At 42.1% G+C, this 20,639-nt stretch overlaps 1 protein-coding gene across 1 annotated transcript in view; it reads right to left on the reverse strand.

The window, feature by feature from the left end:
• Positions 1-20,639, reverse strand: part of cep290 (centrosomal protein 290) — a 60,350-nt gene that overhangs the window by 19,376 nt on the left and 20,335 nt on the right. Inside the window, exons 17-35 of the mRNA XM_049573024.1 lie at positions 20,037-20,112; positions 19,688-19,821; positions 17,156-17,320; positions 16,067-16,216; positions 14,084-14,199; positions 13,890-13,992; positions 12,588-12,818; positions 9,772-9,945; positions 9,553-9,664; positions 8,582-8,787; positions 8,269-8,420; positions 7,825-7,936; positions 6,964-7,419; positions 6,691-6,855; positions 5,280-5,387; positions 5,024-5,158; positions 4,668-4,937; positions 3,179-3,286; positions 2,124-2,323 (exon numbers count right to left, since the gene is read on the reverse strand). Coding sequence (XP_049428981.1) covers positions 2,124-2,323; positions 3,179-3,286; positions 4,668-4,937; positions 5,024-5,158; positions 5,280-5,387; positions 6,691-6,855; positions 6,964-7,419; positions 7,825-7,936; positions 8,269-8,420; positions 8,582-8,787; positions 9,553-9,664; positions 9,772-9,945; positions 12,588-12,818; positions 13,890-13,992; positions 14,084-14,199; positions 16,067-16,216; positions 17,156-17,320; positions 19,688-19,821; positions 20,037-20,112 — 3,173 coding nt within the window. The remainder of the gene's footprint in view (positions 1-2,123; positions 2,324-3,178; positions 3,287-4,667; positions 4,938-5,023; positions 5,159-5,279; positions 5,388-6,690; positions 6,856-6,963; positions 7,420-7,824; positions 7,937-8,268; positions 8,421-8,581; positions 8,788-9,552; positions 9,665-9,771; positions 9,946-12,587; positions 12,819-13,889; positions 13,993-14,083; positions 14,200-16,066; positions 16,217-17,155; positions 17,321-19,687; positions 19,822-20,036; positions 20,113-20,639) is intronic.

The following is a 20,639-nucleotide window of genomic DNA, read 5'->3' on the forward strand; positions in this document are numbered from 1 at the left end:
AATCTGTGACTAAAGACTTTGTGAATGATGACACTGTAAGACTTTAGTCTTTCAAAAGTCTTTTCAAAGTCTTCTAGTGAAAGGTAGTGAGTGGCCAGACTACCCCCAAACAGAAAGCTGAGATGTAATAATATCTCTCTAATTAATTCTCAACATGTTTCATGCTGTCAGTGCTCTAAGGATGTTGACACTGAGCTTAAAGGGATAGTGCACCCAAAAATGGCGGTGCCCAGAGAGGCAGTCAGAGCTACAGGCTACAATGAGGCTAAAAACAGAGTTCAAATGGCGTTTTTCCAAACAACTTTTCATGTCGGGGCTTCAGGACACTTGGATCACTACGGACGAGCAGTATGGAGATATTTTGTGGTTTCAATTATGTGTTCTTGGATGTTTTAATCTGGGTCGCTGTCAGCCATTAGGTGTGCAGTTGTGCTGCTAGCCACTTCTCCCTCAGATTTCCGTAAGTGTTGTGAGGACTCTAAAGCTTCACCTGAGCCTCCCTCGGCATATGGGTGAGTAGATAATGGCTGAATTTTCATTTTTGGGTGCACTATCCCTTTAATGTGAGCCCTGAGTTCATAAATAAACTTTAAAGTCCCCCTTCCTTCAAAAATGTGTTTATGCCCCCTGAATGTGTGACCTTGACTATACTGACTGCGACTGTGCAAAGTTTGTCACAAGAGAGATGTTTTCACATTCCGCTACTGAAGGGGGCGCTGTCTGCTGTGCATCTCCCTAAAATCTGATCTTAAAACGAAGAAAAGCCAATCACTGTCTAATAGGGTTGGGTCGGTTCTTGGTAATCCCAATTCGGTTCAGTAGTCCGTCTTGGACTGTTTTTTTTTTGTTTTGTTTTGTTTTTTTTTGAGACCGGCCGGACTGCATACGTCGTTTTACAGCCTGTGTCTGCCTCTTTGCCGAGCGCATAGCAAGCAGGAGAAAGAGGGGTTGGGGGTGGGGCGGGGACTGAGCTAGGGGGTGCGAGAGCGCATGCGCCGAGGCCTCTACTGTAGCCTGGAGTTTGTTTAACAGTGATGGGGAGTCGATAATGGCGGACAGTTTAGTCTCGAAGAAATCAAAGAATGCGCCAATATGGCAACACTTTGGCTTTGAGCCAGATGAAAGAGGCAACCCTTGTTTGCACTGACTGAGTAAGCTAAACCTGCAAATTTATCTGTAAGGAATAAAAGAAACAACATGTTACTGTCACTCTGTTGTCCTATGGTCGTTTTTTATTTTAAATGAGTCAATTGCGCCCCCAAATTGCAAAAAAACGGTATTGCCGACTTGATGCGGTTTTTCACAAAAACCTATTTTCAGATTTCAGCATAACACCAGAAACACACAGCGAGAACTGTCAGAACAGAGATTAGAGTTAGCATTAGCATTAGCATAGTGAAAGTTTTAACAGCAAACATGGTGGAGTGCAGTTTTTGGATGAAAGTGGACCAAGGTGAACACACTGTAACATCGAGGCAGATATTACTGTATGTTTCACAGCTTCTAATGCCGTGTAAGCGACCGCCAGTTAGCCTTCAAGCTAACAAACAACATAACCAAATAAAAGATGCTAACTACACTTATAAATCTGATTTGTCTGCTTGTTGCTGATTTTAGTGCATGACAGACTCCTCATCTGAGTCTGACTGAGGCTTAACATGTTTGGCTGAATCTCTCCAGTGTTTCCTCTGATGCTAACATTAGCCATCGTGATGCACACTGCTCTTTCATCCATCAACTGAGCGCTAGCAGAGCTGGAGAAAGAGAAACCTACTGCAGTCAGCAGTGGTAGGCGGGCGGAGGTCAGATCTAGAGATTCTTAATAACACCCCTCTTCTTCAAAATTAGCTTTGGTCCTTAAACTGGGTCTGCTCAGGATTCTTTGGTGCTATCCAGCAAACCACTCTGCGCTTCCACCAGTTTTGCATGGGACCATAGTAATCAAGGATAATCAAAAATCCTTTTGTGAACTGCTGATAATATTTGTATCAGTCATTAATGACCTTAATTAATGACCTCACTCACCTAAACGACTAAAGAAAACATAAAGGACTCTGACCATGTTTTAATACCATCTCCACCGGGTCACACTCAGAAATAAACTTTAATAAAGGAATATTCACTTTGACATCTCGTCAGCGTGTTTCTTGGCCAGTGTTTCCATGGTGATCCTCTGTCGCTCCAGCTCAGCAGTGGCCAGCTTCAGCTTCTCTGTGAGAGACGAGAGCGCGACATCCTGTTCAGCCACCGTCTGCTCCAACTCAGCCAGACGCTCCAAATGTTTGGTGGTCGGCACCCTGATGGTGGGCTTCTTCATCAACTCCTGAACAAAGGAAGACGGAACATTAAACTAAACACTTCACTGTTTCAAACAACTAAAGCAGAACTTAAAATGTAAATAGCGCTCAAAGACTCAAAGACTGGATGAACATCCAAATTACACTCAGAGAATGGGATTGTTTCCCATGAAACACAGGTTGATCAAGTGTTAAATGTTACGTAATGAAGTGTAGCGACTACTATCAATGACTAAAGCCGCTAAGAGGTTGAGTAGGTGAAGTCCAGAGATGTGGTTTATGAAACAAACAACTGAGATAACTGAGGCAAAATGAGATGAAACAAAATATTACGTTATGTGATATCACTGTCGACAGAAAGTATTGGAGCCAAAAAACTCGCCCTCTTTGTCTCAGAGCTGCCACACCAGTGAATGTTGTGTTTTGTGTTATGTTGTGTTCAGGTGAACTTGCTGCTGTCTGTGTGCACTACCTTTTATGTTAAATGTTGTTTTACAAACCAGCACATTGGAGTGTGGAGAAACATCATTTCGTTCTACTGTGCAGTTGCTTATTGTTTGGTTTTGATTGACAATAAAGTTCACTTAGACTTTGAATGAACAGGTAAAATAATATGAAACCACACCCCTGTGCCAACTACAGCTACTGGTAGTGAAAGTGACTGAAAGAACGTGTGCAGCCTAAACAAATAATAGACAAGGTTAAATACACATTCTGGCTCCTACAGTATGTTAAAAAATCCAACGTCCAATCCAACTTCTTTAGAGTATTTTAGAATACATCTCTGGACATTGCTGTAAATCTGATGTCACAGACCGGACCTGCTCCAAACCAAAGCTTTTTCATTGGGAAAAAACAAACAGACATGGGTTCATGCGTACCATTGCTGTCTGTTTGAAGCGGTCCAGCGACGTGTCCGTGTGCGAGTCCAACTTCTGATGCAGCGCCCTGAGCTCCTCCTGGTGTCTCTTTATCATCTCCTCCTGATCCTGGGATCAACAACATGTAGTGAAATGAAACAGACACACTAAAGGCTGGATGGCGACAAATATCCTGCAGTAATTATCTTTGGTCCCTCTCTGTGAAGTCACATGGAAAAAAACCCTCAAGTTATAATTGTTTCTGAGCTCTGTCCTGCCTTAACTGTCAGTTAAAAATTATTTCTGAACTTGGGGCGTCGGTGACTTAGTGGTAGAGCAGGCGCTCCATGTACAAGGCCGCTGCCGCAGCGGCCTGGGTTCGAGTCCAGCCTGCGGCCCTTTGCTGCATGTCTCTCCCTCTCTCTCTCTCTCCAGCCTTCACACTTCACTGTCCTGTCGATTAAAGGCAAAGAATGCCCAAAAAAATATCTTAAAAAAAAAAAAAAAAATTTCCGAACTTAAGGCAATTCTGTCCTTCCATGATATGGGAAACATAATTCAGGCCTGCCTTTCGTCAAGATCAGATTATTGTAGTTCCCTTTTTTTGATTCTTAGTCTGTCTTCATTAATTCTCCTACAGATGATCCAAAATACAGCAGCAAGCACATCATCCCAGTATGAACCTCTTTTCACTGGCTCCCTGCTCACTTTAGAATTCAGTTAAAGACCTCGCAGAGTGTTTCAAGAGCCTGAAGTCCAGTTCAGACTCAGACCAAAGATTCACAACAAGAAAAGTTGAAACAGACACCGACTGTCAACGCTCCGTTCTATAACATAAATACCTGGCGGTTCACAGGAAGTGACCACCATGAGACGGTGTATCATCTCTAGTCAACAACTCTCTGTACTTCCTTTCTGATTCGCAGCTTTTCAGACTTATTTTGTGGCTGAATATAATTTGTAGCTTCTTAAAATCTGAATGAGGATAGTGATAGTGAGATACTGGCTACAGTGATGAAACAAAACCAGCATCAGATGGACTGGATTCATAATCAATACGCCACAATAATATAAATAACCAGCGGCAATTCATCAGTCAATGAGAATGTGTGTGTCTGGGCGGGGCATAAGCACATACAGCCAGCAGCAGCAGCGACCCACCGTCTGACACCGGCACACTGTGAGGACAGAAACAGAGGGCTCGGCGGGGACGGAGCACCTGCTGCAGCAAGCCGTCTGTGGTCATTTTGACCAGCGGACTTCACTACAAGCTGATTGGCTGTTGAAACAGGTGACGTACTTTAAAACCAGCCGCCGGCCATTTGATCAGCTGAGTGTCAGGGGACACCACCAGCTGGCTTGAGTCGAGCTCAGACCGGCCAGTTCACACCGCTGACACTTTTCTCTGCAACATTCTAAAATGGTTTTGTCTCGTCGTTAATCTCTGGTCTAAACTGGACTTTACAGATTGAAAGATAAGGTCAGTGGTTTCCAACATTTATCACTCTACCTGTCTGGCCTGAGCCAGCTGGTTCTGGTATTTCTTTAGCACATCCTCTTTTTTGTCCAGCCGACCCTGGAGGTCTTTGATGGTCTGGTGAGCCAGCTTGAGGGCAGGCTGATGGTCTGTCTGTCCCTCTTCATGCTTGGCGAGGTCAGCCAGCAGGCGTTCTCTGTTGGCAGCAGCCGGGAGGCGAAGACGCAGCTCATTGATCACTTTATCTCTGGACACGATGTTCTGTTCTGCCTTCCACAGAGCCGTCTCTTTCTCTTTCAGCTTCTGCATGTGAAGGATTAAAGTTCAAACGATACGTTGTGCATCTGATGTATGAGAAATACTGAATGTACGGACACTGAATACTTCACCTCATCCAGACTTTTGCAGGTAGCCTGTGTGTCTAAGATGGTGCGGACGTGCTCTCTGTTTTTACTCAAAGCAAACTCTAACTGATGAGCGAGAGGCAGATTTGGGTCTGGGAGGGATCCTGTACCATCTTCATACTGAAAACAACCACAAACATACATCAGTCATGTCTCAGAGCTGGAACAGCAGCCTGTTTCTGAATCATCATGTTTGACTTGTTGTTACTTAAAAAGACTTCCTGTGTAAACATCAATTTACCTTTTCAGCACTGCTGAGAATTTCACTCTGGTGCTTCTCGTACTGGTCCAGCTGGCGCTCCAGCTCCACCTCCCGCTGGTCATATGCAAGCTGGCGTTCTTCTTGAAACTTGATGTGACGAAGAGAAATGTTTTCAACATTACACAGATATTTACATTGAATACTACAATATAGGGCTGAATGATGTGGCTTAAAAATAATATTGTGATATTTTGACAACTAAATTATTAAATGAATTACAGTTACAATAAAGTTAAATCAAGAAGCTATTGTTACAATTAAGTTAAAATTAAGTACTGTTATAATAAAGTTAAATAAAATAATTTATAATTTTATATAAAAACAATAAAGTTATAATAAAGTTAAATAAAATAATGTTATCATAACGTCAATTAAAATAATTTACAATGAAGTACAATAAAATAATGTTATAATATAGTTAAATAAAATAATTTATAATAAAGGAAAATAAAGTACTGTTATATAAAATTGAATAAAATAATATTACAATAAATTTTAATAATGTATAATAAAGTTAAATAAAATAATGTTATATTTAAGTTAAATAAATAATATTTTAATAAAGTTCAATAATTTTATAATAAAGTTGAATAACATATTGTAATAATAAAGTTAAATAAAATAATGTTACAATAAAGTTAAATAAAGTATTGCTATTACTTAATAAATCAAAGGGAAACCACTGGTGCTTTTATTTTGAAGCACCCGACTCATCTTGGGCAGGAAGCGTTGATGTTTTTCCTGTGAACTTGAAGCTTCCAGTCAACAATTGAATGTTAGCAGTTAGCACAAAGTTAAACTGTTGCTGTTGTGCCTTTATGTTTCACTGGAAGCTGGAAACAAACTAACAGCTCTTCAGTTCATGTATTAATAATATTTGCAAGTCGCACTGGTGCTCCATGGTCACAAAATGCAACAAAATAGTGGTGATCTGGAGCCCTCCAGAAGAGACACACGGTCCGCCCTGCTCACACACTGTCACTTAGTAGAAAGTGGTCTGGATGGGCGGAGGAGTGTGTGTGACGTATAATGTTTGTGAGTCTTTATGTGTGTCTCTGAGAGCAACAGGAGAGAGTGAGAGAACTGAAACGCTGAAGCAAGTCTTGTGTCAGTGACTTGGAAAATGAGAATTTATACTCGATGTTAGTGATATCGTCATTTTATACATCCCAGGTGGAACAAGCCGAGATACATCGAGTATATTTGATATATGACAATACCACTGTGCCACCTCTGAACTGAAAAGCTCCTTAACAACTGATGGAATTAAAACTGTGAGGTTTTTATAGCTACACTTGTCTCCACTAAATGATTGACGCCACAATAATACTTTTGTTTATAACTCCATTGTGATCATGTCTATAGAACGTTCCAGGAGTTTTTCACGCACCGTATTTTGCTGCACGATATCCTCTTCCAGCGAGCGTATATTTCGCTCCTGCTCTTCCACCAGGTTCTTCAGGTACCTGATCTCCTCCTTTTGGACCACCAGCTCTCGGCCTTTCCTCAGCTCCTGCAGACGAGCGTCCTCCATCCTCTTGTGCCACTCGGTTACCTGTTTCAAGCGTCACAGTGAAGCAGTCTTAGTCGTTGCAGATTAGTTGTGTGCCACAAACAAAAGAGACGAGCAGTGTGTTATTAATTAACAGTGAAACAGAATGACCTTCTGGGCTCCTTTCACATCCTTCAGTGTTGAGATGAGCTCCTCCAGACCTCGGAGTCTCAGTTCCAGCTCCTCTGCCCGACCCTCTGCCCTCCTCCTCTCCTCCTCGACCTTCCTCTTCTCCTCCTGGGCTTTTGCTCGGTCCTCCTGGAGGCTCACCATCATCACAGAGAACTTCTCCTGCTGAGGAAGAGGCAGCGCTCCAGCAAACTGCCTCCGCAGAGACTGGATGGTCTGCCGTAGGTGTTTAGAGCGATTTCTGCCCTCCTGGCGGGCGAGGAACAGAGCACGCTCACTGGCATCCAGCCGCTGTTCAGCACGCAGCTTGTAGGCCTCCAGCTGTTGGATGTGAGAGGTGGCGGCCTCCAGCTTGGCCAGTGAGGATGACTCACTGAGCTGCAGAGCCACAATGTGTTGGTGGAGCTTCGCAATGAGGGCCTTCTCATCTGACTGTGACTGAGGGAAGAAAATGTGAAGATTCACGCTTAAAACTTTTCACCTGACTCGCTGTAACTGTCTGCTGCACAACCAGGACGGTTTGTTTTAACTCTTGAATTTCATTCAGATACTAAGCGGCAGAGCTATTATACAAATGTTTTTACTATGATCTTACTTTTCATGTTTCACTGTACCCTCTGCCTCAACATGTCAGGAACTACACACTGATTACTGGAGGAAATAAAATAAATAAACAGTAGATAGATTACACAGGAAGGTTAGGGTAAGGAGGTGATGGGGTGGCTGCTTTAAAAAAAAAGGCAGAGCAGTGCACCTCATGTTTTGCAACCTGCAAAACACTTACTGTGTGATCAGGGACTAACCCTTCTTTAGTTCAGTAAAGTTAAAGAAAACATAAGTTACCTGATAGTCCAGTATTTGTCTCCTCAGAGCTTCTACTTCCTTCTCTTTGGACTGTTGTCTGGCCTGAAGAGCAGACGCCTGCATCATGGCCACATCAGACACCTCATGAAGCCTGTAATGAAACAACAGAAAGTGAAACCATATTTAATTCTTTATATTTCAACAGCAGAATGAGGCTAAATGCATTTATTAACAACTATATAAGTAACAGTGACATTAAATATAAAGTAAAAGTAAAGGAATGTATTTTCAAAGAATGAAACAACCATTTGACACATGTATTTATGAACAGATTGGTTCGTGACTCGAGGATGTGACCTGACAATTGTGTTAATATAATTTATTTCCAAAGTCATTCCAGTAAAATTCAGTCTTTGACCAAACAGATGTCACATGACAAGAGCATAGATGATGAATCTCTGGCCTTCATGCTGTCAAACGTACTTAGAAACCTCAATGCGAAGCTCAGCCTCGGCCTTCTCCAGCTCTGTAACCCTGGCTCTGTCAGCGTCACTCACAGCCTTGCTGACGCTGTCCGCCAGCTCGTCTCTCAGCTCCTGTTCCACCCTCTGGGCTTCTGCATTCAACTTGGTCAACTGAAGAGAAACAGACGTAACACTTTTTGATCAGATGAACCAAATGGCCTTTTAAAAAGCACAATTTATTAAAAACTCAGTAACACAGGCGCCCTGAGCAACAGCAAGTCTCCAGAGGGTGACAGGAAACAGTTAATCCGTCGCTCCCCTCGGTCTCATACCTCTGCAAACTTAGACTCCAGCTCTGAGTTACGCTCCTCCACCTGCCTGAGGGAGCTCCTCATGTGTTCATACATTTTGTGGGCATGCTCGGCTCTCTGCCTCTCGTTCAGCTCCTTCATCTCCAATGTGGTGATGCGCCTGGCGGCAGACACCATCTCCTGGTTGGCCAACGCCTTGTCCGCCTTATCCATGCCATTTTCACCCCCTGATATTAATGAAAACACAGTTTGGAATCAGAATCAACAAACTAGGATTAACTCTCAGATTAAATCATGATTCACTGTGTTGAATCAAAGCTATAAAACTGAAATCACACTAAAATGGTTTCATACTTATTTACTGTTATGTAACTGTTTCAGTAGGCAGCAGTGATTGTTGCTCTTTTGGTGTATTGTTGCCAGCAGTCCTGAACCAACGCCGCTTTCACTGTTAAAAATTAGCGATGGCTCCAATGGATCTGCCAGTTACATAAAATGTCATATGGTGTGTAAACTCCATATGCACTTCAGGCGTACACCAGTGTGATAATGGTGCAGACGCACAGTGGACTTAAAATGACTTTAGATTCAGGCGGATATGTAGTGACTGTGTAGTGTGTTGTGACAAATCAAATCGCCCTCCACCACTGACATCAGTTAGAGTGGACACCACGTCAGAGTGAAGAAACAGAGCGTCACAGTAAACATGCATTAATACTTGAATTTTGGCCAAAAATACATTTTCTAAGGTTAAGTTGACAGTTGTGTCAAATGTGAGAAAGATCCCTCAAGTTGTTGTTGAGATATCACGTTTAAGAAAGTGGAACATGGATGACTCGAAAACATAATGCCTCCAGCCGCGGCTATCACCAGTGCAGAGGCATAAAAATATCCTAACACTAACCACTGGCTGTCAGTTTATAGTTTTTTAAAAGATAAAATTCGACTTTATTCCTGACAGATTAAAATAAGTGAGCTGATCCTTTGTTCACCTGTTGCACTGAGGTTGTCCCACGCCTGCTCTAAAGTGTTCAGTTTCTCCTTTGTGATCTCCAGTTCTTTATTCATGACTGAGATTTGCTGCCGGAGCGACTCGTTCTCACTCTGAGAGCAAGGAAGGAAGATGAAAACATGGAGAGGTCAGTCAGCAGTTAACAGCCAAATGTAATACAGGTGTGTGTTCTGGAGGTGTAAATAAAACACTGCATCACCTCCAGATGTTCCAGGTTGGTGGTTCTCTGTATGAGGCGGCTGTCCCTCTGCAGCATGTCTCTGTACTTGATCGTCAGCTCTGTGTACTGTTTGTTCGCCTTCTCCAGGTCTGACGAGGGGACGCTGTCGTCCAGGGCCTTCTGCAGTGCTGCTATCTTATATGCCGCCATTTCCTGAAGACGAAACAAGAGACAGTGATGTTAAAAGGCTGCAGCATCATGCAGCGCCGAGTGAGTCATCAAATTATATTCTTTTAATTACAGCTGTGGCTTCTTACAATTATGAGATAATGGACATGAAACGATAATTGTCGTAATGATGCTCTAGTTTTGCCTTGTGTTACAAATGCAGCGCACGTCTCTCCTTTACAGCGGTGCGCTCAGCAGCTGTGTCTCAGTTCCTTTGAAGGACGCGGCCTTCGTGGTCTACGTCAGCAACGTCCTTTGAAGACTGCATCAGCCAAACCGAACGTCCTCCGAAATGGGACGGTCTGTTTTGCGCATGATTTCCTGGTTGCATCAGCAGTTGTTCTCGCCCTGACCTGTTGGAGTTCCTGTTACCTAGCAACCAGCTGCACTTGATGAAAGAAGGAGTAAGCTAGTAAATTTTAGCCCTAAATCATGGACACACAGATTGTTATTATTAATATATTTTTATTTAATACTTGAGGGGGTGATTCACCGCCGAAGACGCTGCCATTTGATATATTTCAGGCTGATGGAGTGTTTTCAGTTATTAAATTAAGATTGTTTAAGCTGTGTGCTTTTAGCTAACATAATGTTATCAACAGGTAACCGTTAGCTAGTTAACGACTGTTAGTTAACTTAACTCAATATAAAATTGTCACTGGCATGCAATGCATCTTGGGATAGGCTGGGCCACAAAGGATTCATCTGTTGCATCCTCCAAATTCTGGGAAAGAAGACTGCAATTGAAGAAGCCTTTAAAATGGGATGGCCTTGGCCGCGCTGATGTGATGCTATCGGTCTTCAGGTGAAGCCTTCGAAGGCTGCAGTCCTGAACTGAGACACAGCTAACGTTTCTTTCTTGTGGACTTTCTCACGAAATTAGAACTTTTCAAACCCTCTTATTCCCCTTTTCCACCAAATGAACTCTGGTTCTTGAACCAACTCCGTTCAGGATTACTGAAACCTTGGTTCTATCTGGCGTTCTTTCAGCCCGTGTTTCCACCAGGCTAGTCTGAGTGGGCGGAAGTTCGCTGCATAGATCAGCCTCTCATTGGGCGGAACGAGGCACCCGCTGAAGTCCCGCCCTATCACCTCCGGTTGTGTAGCAGTTTTCAACTGTTTTCAATATGTCCTTTACTAACTTTTGTGGTGTTTGATCTTGCGGGGATGTAGCCATTTTTTTTTTTTAAGATTTTTTTTGGGCATTTTAGCCTTTAACTGATAGGACAGTTTAAGCATGTAGGGGGGGAGAGAGAGAGGGAAGGACATGCAGCAAAGGGCCACAGGCTGGAGTCGAACCCGGGTCGCTACGGCAACAGCCTTGTACATGGGGCGCCTGCTCTACCACTAAGCCACCGACGCCTCAGGGATGTACCCATTTTTCTGCCATGGTTCGCGTCCTGTAGGCGATATTTCTGTGGGCATGTTACACCAAAACCTGTTTCCCCCTGTAGTGTAAAAGTTGTGTTCAATGAATCAAGTGATAAGGTTTTAACCCAAAATTGATTATAAAGGAACTATATAGTCATGTATAAGGTATTATAAAGGCTTTGGATCAATGTTAAGTATTGTTAAAGTATTCACAATAGCAGATTATTATGTGATGTTGTACGCACTTACTGAAAGAACACACCATGTTTTGTTCAAATGATGATTCACACACACACACACACACACACACACACACACTCACATATTGTATGACTAAGGCTTTATTTTATAAGAAACTAAGAGCACTGTGGACTGTGTAGAAAGTCCCTAGAATTCACATATTTTTTAAAAAATAAAGTGAAAACGAAACCAAACATAAGGGAAGGAAATTTGGGAAATTCCAGGCTGCATGACACCATTAAAAATGGGCCCAATCAGAATTGGACACAAAGAAAAGTTCTCCACCAATAGAATTGGCCCAGAGTGGGAAGGATTAGCGAAAAGAGATGGAGACTCATTTGAATCTCCACCAGCATATAAGCTAGGACGCTGAGAGCAGGATTTAGTCGCATCCCGGGGGCTGACTCATGAAGTTGTATGTGTTAATGCCTGTTGACACATTAAACTTGATTGCATCGGACTTTGCCTGTTTCCAGTGATTCTTTAAGAGTTTTTGCTGCTGAGTGTAAGATACCAAATCGACATCTGAGAACAACTGACAGAGACAAGAGGTTCAAGGTCAGGAGCCTACAGGCCCACTTCCAGGCACCGATCTTTAACACTTCACCCCCCGGCAATATTTTTGCAAGCACACCGTTGCTGTGGCACTGCCCAGAACGATCGTGATTGGTTGAAAGAAATACAAGCAGCCGGGGCGTTTTTTCCTCCAATCTTAAAGTGAGAGTCGGCCCAGCCAGACCTTTCTTTTCTTGAGAAAGGTCTGGTGAGCGAGACTACCACCAGGCTGATCAGAACCATTATAGCCAGGGACGAGTCATTAATGGAGGGCGCTGCTCAATGCGAATTAGACTGATTGCCTGCAAACTTTTTGTTGTTATTACAGATATTTGTTTTTAACCCCTCTCAAAAGAAACATGGACCAACCATTAATGAGACCGCTCCATTGATTTCTCAAGTTACTTTTCCAGCCTGTAGAACATGACAAGCCCACTGATGTCTGGGTTAAGAGTTTGTACCTTGTATCTCTGCAGGTATCCTATCCTCTGGGTGACAGACGCCTGCATGTGGCTGCTCTCCTCCCTCAGCTTGCTGTTCTCCTTGCGGAGGTGCTGCTCCTGCTCCAGCAGGGTGCTGTAGCGCCGCGTCAGTTTCTTCTCATTCACCTTCAGCACCGTTGACTTGCGCAACACCTCGCTCAGCTGTCTCCGGATTTCCTCTGGGTCCTTCTGAAGGGTGTCCAGCAGCTCCTGGTAAAAGAGATAAATCTGATCTTTCAAAGTATTTTGGGGGAAAACTCAGTAGAAGGTGGAGCAAAGAGGAAAATCCATTACATTACAATCAGCACAGTGTCAAGATTAGAGTCACCAATTCAGTATCTGACCAAATGTCTCCCCTCTGTTCCTGAGATATGACGTTAAAACATGATGATGTCACAGTCAAGCTGACCTTTGACCTTTTGGATATGAAATGTCATCACTTCATTATTTTATCCTGTTAAATCCAGTTCAGACCAAAGATTCACAACAAGATGAAACAGTTTCAGAATGTTGCAGAGGAAAGTGTCAGTGTTGACAGTAGTAGTAGTAGTAGACAGTTTAAACTCGTCTTGTTGTGAATCTTTGTTTTGAACTGGACTTCAGACATTCGTGTGAAATTTTGTCATAATTAGTGTATGAATTCTTGAGTTATGGCCAAAAACATGTTTTGTGAGGTCACACTGACCTTTGACCACTAAATTCTAATCAGTTCATCGCTGAGTCCAAGTGGACGTTTGTGCAAATTTGAAGAAATTCCCTCAAGACGTTCTTCAGATATCGCGTTCATAAAAATTGGACCGATGCACATAAACAGACGGACAGACAGACAACCTGAAAACATAATGCCTCCCACTATCACCAGCACGGAGCCACAGAAACACTGACACATGTTGGATCTTATTCTAATACTAGCATAGACCAAAGGTTAAAAGTCACGTCCTTCCTGCTGTGAGGAAATCTGTGCCATCTGAGACTCTCAGTGGTCTCAGTCACATTTTAAAATGTGAGACAGATTGATCTGATCAGAGCGGTCTGTTCCCCATTCAGCAGGGCCATAAAAGAGTTTTGGTTACACTTGTTTTGGTAAATCTCTTCCTTTATAGTTGTAATTATGTATTTTGGGTTTTGAACATTAAACCATCTAAAAGCAATAATGTGTTTGTGTGAGGGTTAATGAGAGGGATATAGTTAAGTGCTTTCTGTAAAAGCACTAAAAAACATCATCCATCTTGCAGCATTTAAGAACCATTAACCTTATTAACATTTATTCCTCTGACTTACGTTAAATTCTTGGATTTTAACGGCGTCCACCTGCTTCTGCTCCTCCAGCTTGTTCTTCATCTCTGTGAAAGCCTCCTTCTCCTTCTGCCACTCCGCCTTCTCACTGAGAAAATGTACAATAAAAAGCTGTTTTCAATTTTGACCTCAGGTTTACAAACTAGCTGAAACCTGCCAGAAACATCTTGTTAACCAACCTGAGGTATTCTTTATAGAGGAGTCCCTGTTGGTGGCTAATAACCGAAAACTTCTCCTTGTATTCCTCCAGAGTTCCTGCCAGCTTCTTGCTTTTCTCCTCCTGGTTTCTGAGCTCCTGATGAATAAAAAGTACCATGAATGTTTGATTTATAGCTGAGACGTTCTGTTGATTTACAGCTTTTCCAGCCAGGTCTTTAAGGGGTAGTTCAGATCTTTTGAAGTGGAGTTAAATGAGGTACTGATCCATAGTCAGTGTACGCAGGTTTTTTTAAAGATGGAAAAATGTGTTTTCCCATGACCGGCACCAGAGTCACGTACACGGTTCGGCAGTAGCAAGTATAACTTTAATTCTTTTACTGGTGTGTGACGTTGGACCTCATGTACAGGTTGAAAAACAGGTTAGTAAACAGCAGAAAACAGCCTGATGCCTGTGAAAATGTTACAGTGGTTACTTTATTTTATATCTCTTAATCATTCAGTCTCTCTCAAACTAACTGCCGACGTAAGTATGAAGAATGTCCGAGTGCTGCTCGTATGGAGCCTGATGGTATTTTGTGGCGGCACGTGAAGGGACTTAAATTAGCATGTCCACCCGGGTGTTGTATAACCATCGCTGCAGGTTGGAGCCCTTTTGGAGCCGATAAACACCAGTGACTAGTGCAGAGTGACCTGTCCCAGGAGTGAATGCTGATTGTAACCATTCCCATTTAATACAACAACCAGATGTTAGCAGGTGTTGGTAGGATTTTTCATTAGTGGGAATGGGGCTGTACAGTAGATGTCGGTCGGCACTTGCCCAGTTTGGAGAAGCAAGCAGCAGGACCACCACGGAAGTTAAGCAACGTATGGCTGTGGAAAGGGGGCAGCAGCAAAACCTATTTTAGCCGCCTAAAAGAAATTAGTGTCACTGTAAGTGTATGTTTTATTTGAATATGTTGACTGCTTTACTTTGTATCAGCCAGCTGTTTCTGGTGGTTAACTGAACTATCGCTCTCTTCAAAGCCAGACTCCACTGACAAAAACAGTAGTTTTAGCTCACTGATCACAGGAGCTGCTGGTCTACTGCTGCCTCCATCAGTTAGTTTGTGTTCCTGTGTGACTTCGGTGTTTAAAGGTTTAATTTGAATTCGCCAAAGTCACAAAATGTGTTCAGTGATGTTATATTTTTCAATGGAGTCTGGTGGGTTTGAAAAGAGCATAGATAGGGAACTGAAGCCGTGAATGGCTTCTCCAGCAGTCATCGCTGTCTGATGTAGGGCTGGGCGACATGGCTTAAAAATAATATTGCGATATTTTCAGGCTATATCTGGATACACAATATATATCCCAATATCTTGAAATCTCCCCTAAACTACTGTAGACTACTAAAATACAGCTCTCCAGTCGTTACATTAACAATATTTGCACGTTGCACTGGTGCTCCAAGGTGACAAAATGTGAAAAAATAGTCACGGTCTGGAGCCAATACAAAAACACACACTTCGTCTGCTGCCGCTGTCGTTAAACTCATTAAGTTAAACCATTATCGCAGCACCATTTAACATTCAAATTCATTCACTGTAAAATGGAAACAAACTAATAGCACATATTTTAATAATATCTGCAGGTCACACTGGTGCTCCATGGTCACAAAATGTGACTAAATAGTAATGATAGAGGTCTGGAGCCCTGCAGATGAGAAACACGTTTCACTTTTTATACAGCCCAAGTGGAACAAGCCGCGACACATCAAGTATATTCAACATGTCACCCACCCCTCGTCTGTTAATGATTTTTTTTAGGTGGCTAAAATACATTTTCTGCTCCCCGTCCATAGCAGTACGCTGCATAGCTTTGGTGTCAGTACTCCTGCCTGCCTCTCCAAACTGGAGTATACCAAACAACATCTTGTATAGGTAATACACTGATTACACATAAGTACCTCATTTAAACCCGACTACAAAAGATCCAAACTGTCCCTTTAAGAAGATAGAGAAATGTACCTGAAGAAGTCGAACAGCGTACTCATTCAGAGAGCTGATGACCTCAGCACTGCTGGGCTCCAGGCCTTCAGGGAGGGTCAGAGGTCGGAGCACAACTCCACTGCTGCCCGACCTCCTTAATAGCTCCAGCTCACCTTTCAGGTGACTCACCTGATGAGCAAATCAGAAGCAGTCAAACTTTGTTCTGATAATACGTCACTGTCACATTTATCCATCAAAATAGCTCCTAAGTGTACTCTGATTATTTTTTGAAACAAAGGACAGCATTAGAGAGAGAGACTGTGATTAGGTGATTCATGTCAACACCAGTGTAATTTGAATAAAGATAATTTAAAATATACTCCATCAAAGACAAACAAACGAATAAACACAGACATTAAAATATGATTTATAAGACTAGCCGAGACCACAGTGAACCACACAATGGAATAAAACAGTAAGAGACCCAAGATAGGACACATGAAAGAACAAAGTGGTGAAACAGAAAAAGACTTAGAGATGAGTTATGATAACCTTTGATATAAATCAAAGAGCAGAAATCAACAGATATTCTGCCTGCTGTGCTCTGGGTAAAACTGTGTCTGTTTACCAGGGACTTTACGTCAAACACTGAAACTGAATGTAAGCTGTGAGACTCCAGTTTGTTTATCTCCTCTCTGCTGTTATATGAAACAGAAGCAACACATGAAGAAATGTTCCCGTCCTGCTAATCACTCTCAGACACACTGAGATGTCAGGCATCGACACTGTCTCTGTAAATCTTCATGATGTATATTTCTGTGGGTAAATGTGTAAGTCATTTAGTCCGTTTGTTTGGAGAAGAGAGTTGCAACACACAGCTGTAAACATCTGGCACTGAATAAACTGAGTGTTTGACCTCGAACGACTTCACACGTTTGAATGTGTAGCCAGGAAAACCTGACCAAGTAAGAACGAAACCGCTTTGATTTCTCACCAAAGGAGGAGAAACAGCCGGCAAAAGAATGAGATGGAAAAGTCCATGTGTCATGATTTAAAAAACTATCTTGTTTTCCAGCATCAGTCAGGAGCATCGTGTCTTTGTCTCCACGTAACACAATACAGATGTACCTTTTCTTTGGCTCTGGCAAGCTGACTGAAGCTGCTGGTTGCTTCCTCCCGGGCTGATTTCAGTTCCTGCCTCAGTTCTTCGTTCCTCCCAACCAGCTGATGGATTTGGGACTTGAGGTTCAGGGCGGACTCAGACTGCTCGCTCGTGTTGCTCCCATCTATAGCCTGTGATGAAGGAGGAGCTCAGGAGAGTTATTATAGTTTTGTATATTTCATCAGTTGTTTTTTTTTTGTTTTGTTTCATTTTAAAGGGGCCGTACACATGCCACATTTTTTGCGCCTTCAACTTTATTGTTTCCAATGTGGACGCACGGCAGGCACGCTCAAATGGTAGCAAACCCTTCTGTTTTCATTTCTGTCAGGCTCATTCTGACTGATAATAATTTTGTAAAACTGTTTTAGTTTAGTTTTCGTCAACTATAATAACCACACAGCTGAAATACTGATGAAACACAAAAAAGAAAACAGCAGAAAAGATCATTTGAAGTGCTGCCTGTCAGATCCACCATCATACTCATTAAACATTAACCAACACTTGTACATAAATATTCATGTACTTTTTTCCCCAAATCAAACTGCTGACAGTAAAGATCACATAAATACAACTACTCATTATGTCCTATTCGGTCTGCATGTGGCGTGTACCTGCCTGGTACTTCCTGTTATTTCCTCTTGTGCTCATGTCCGACACGGAGTCCAGCTGTGTGAATCCAAACAGACGTCCTCTTCAGCTGTCTCAGATTTAACTTATTATTGTATTGTTTAATGACTGACAACAGCACACCACGATCCACTGACAGCCGAAACAATCTCAACTTTTTTTGTTCTCACTTTGTTGTTTGTTGTTCATCAGGTTGCCGTGTGACAAATTCTTGGCTTTATCAACTGACAAAAACCATTCAAACACCTGGAGGGGAGGTCCGTGCTCTCAGGACGGCAAATATAATCATAATAATCAAATCAAACTAATAATCAAACTGTGGGAAACTATAAACAAAAAATTAATGTGATCACAGGCTGCAGCAGCACGAGATATTTAACTGAATCTGTGATGGAGGAGAGCTCATCATTCATCGAACGGATCTTTGAGGTTATTTTGGCTGCAGTGGGTGAAGTGAAGACCTGACACTCTAATGCAAACTTTTATATAAAAATGATTTTTGTAGGGTCAATGTGCCTCGACCAGACAGAAATATAAACTATATAACTTCATGTAACTTCTGAGGCAAAAACAAAACATTGTCAGTGTGCTGTTGTCAGGAGGGTTACGCTGCAGCCTGTTTCACCGCTACAAAAATCTATACTCAGATACTAATTCAGATACTAATCTAGAATATGTTAGCTGTTGTGCACGACGCCGTCAGCTGGGCTGTGTCACCAGCGTAAAACTAACTAAACACGGCAGTGCTGCTGCTGCTGCTGCTGCTGCAGGGCCTTCACCACCAGTTTTAGTCGGAAATGAAAAAAGCAAAAGTGCTGTTAGAAGTATTTTGACCAGGGAAAGGCTTAGGGGCCATACACACACATTTATTGCGCCCCCAAATTAATGTTTTTAATAAAGACGTGCAGTAGGCGCGCTCAACCACCAGAGTAACACGCATGCATTCCTGAGCACATATTTTTCAGGACCTCTCATTTTCCAAGTGGTTAAAGATGCGGTATGTGAGGATGTCAATGAGCCTTTATGCAAACAGTGCTACAAACTGTAGGAGAGGGGAAAATCGATACAGCACAATATCGTATCGTCACACAGTGCCAAGTATCGATTTTTTTTAATTGGATAAATAATTAATATCACAAATACAAATTAAACTTTAGGTAGCCTACTGGAATAATATAATCAACTGCTTTTTCAGTCCACTAGATACAGATGTTGTTACAAATAAAATGATTGAAGTGAGATGAACAGACTGAAAACTATCTTATTAGATAAATCAGATGTTGACAAAGTTTCCTTTAAGGACATAATCTACAGTTTAAAATCACAGTAAATCCTATTATATTTCATCACAATACTGTAATATTGTATTGTGACTGCAGTATTGTGATAATATCGTATCGTGGATCCTCTGGTGATTCACAACTCTGTGACCCTGCTCTGTATGAGGAATTCTGAGAAGTAAAACTCCAGTTTTGTCATCACTGAACTATTAAACATTTATCATAAACGTTACCCCTTTTTTTTGCACTACCTGAGGCAACTTAAAAGTATTGTTGTCTTGTTGTCACTGTTTGCATTGGTCTTATCTTCATTAAAAAATATTTTTTATGCCTCTCAATTTTTTTGTCATTTTCCCCCCGGTCTATCAAAACCACCAGTATTTTTCTGAGTATCAGTATCGAGTTAGAAATTCTAGTATCTTGACATCCCTCGTCGCTGCTGCAGGCTGCAGCGCTCTCTGTCAACACTGGACCCATTTCAAACACTGCTGTTAACTCAGACATAAAACCATCGTAACACAAAGTCCAGGTTAAAAAATACCAGAGTTCCCCTTAAAGCTGATCATAAACTGGTCCATGGGAGATACTTACATTAGCCAACCTCTCCAGACTGGTGATGCTGACGGCAGCATCAGATGGAGAGGTCTCTTGATTACTCCTCATGGCTTGGAGGACGTCTTTCAGCGCGTCCTCCAGGTCTCGTTTCACTTTGGACAGTTCATCCACTGAGTTAACACATACACACACACACACGCACACACATACAAGGAAACAATGTCAGTGAAGCTGAGGCCTCACATGTATTTCATTCACTTATAATGTGCAGTACATATTCTCATACTTCTAAATGTTGTCAGACAAACTAAATCTGCGACTCATCCTTAAGTCCGTGCATGAGAACTATAAATGTGAATCAGATGAACAGCAGGGCGGGACTTACATTTGATGTGAAACTGGGTCTTGTGAAGCTCCAGCTCTCTCTCCTTGTTCCTCAGCTGTTTTTCAAGGTACTCGTTCTGCAAAAACAAGATGGCGTCACTAAAAATAAAAACCTTTCAGCTGCAGGAGCAACATGACCTGTGTCAACTGTGGTGCCACCAAACCAGACACAGCTCTAAAATACCTGTTACCTCAAATCATGACATGTTTTATAGTGAGATAAAATATCTGATATAAAGTCAAAATTCTGATCATGAATCATTTATTGATTCAGTTTGTTCTGCTCTACATAGCTTTTCTTTTTCACTGGATTTACTTGTGTTTTTTAATGTAACTCCTGACGGGATTCAACACAGGACACTGCTGCTTCATTTACGACTTAAAGTAAAAGTTGCGATTTCAGTTCCTGTTGTCTTTCTGACATAAGCAGCAATTATTAATTCAATAATTTCTATGAAGCTTTTGTTGCCTGTCTGTAGACAGCCTGTGTGGAGAGCAAAAGAGGTGAAAACACAATCTGACAAATCCACCGGATATTGTCTGACGAAAGCTTTTCATTAGTTTTACATTGATTTATCTGCATTCATATTAGGGCTGTGAGATT

Source organism: Epinephelus fuscoguttatus, linkage group LG4 (assembly GCF_011397635.1).
Source record: "Epinephelus fuscoguttatus linkage group LG4, E.fuscoguttatus.final_Chr_v1".
Taxonomy (NCBI): domain Eukaryota; kingdom Metazoa; phylum Chordata; class Actinopteri; order Perciformes; family Serranidae; genus Epinephelus; species Epinephelus fuscoguttatus.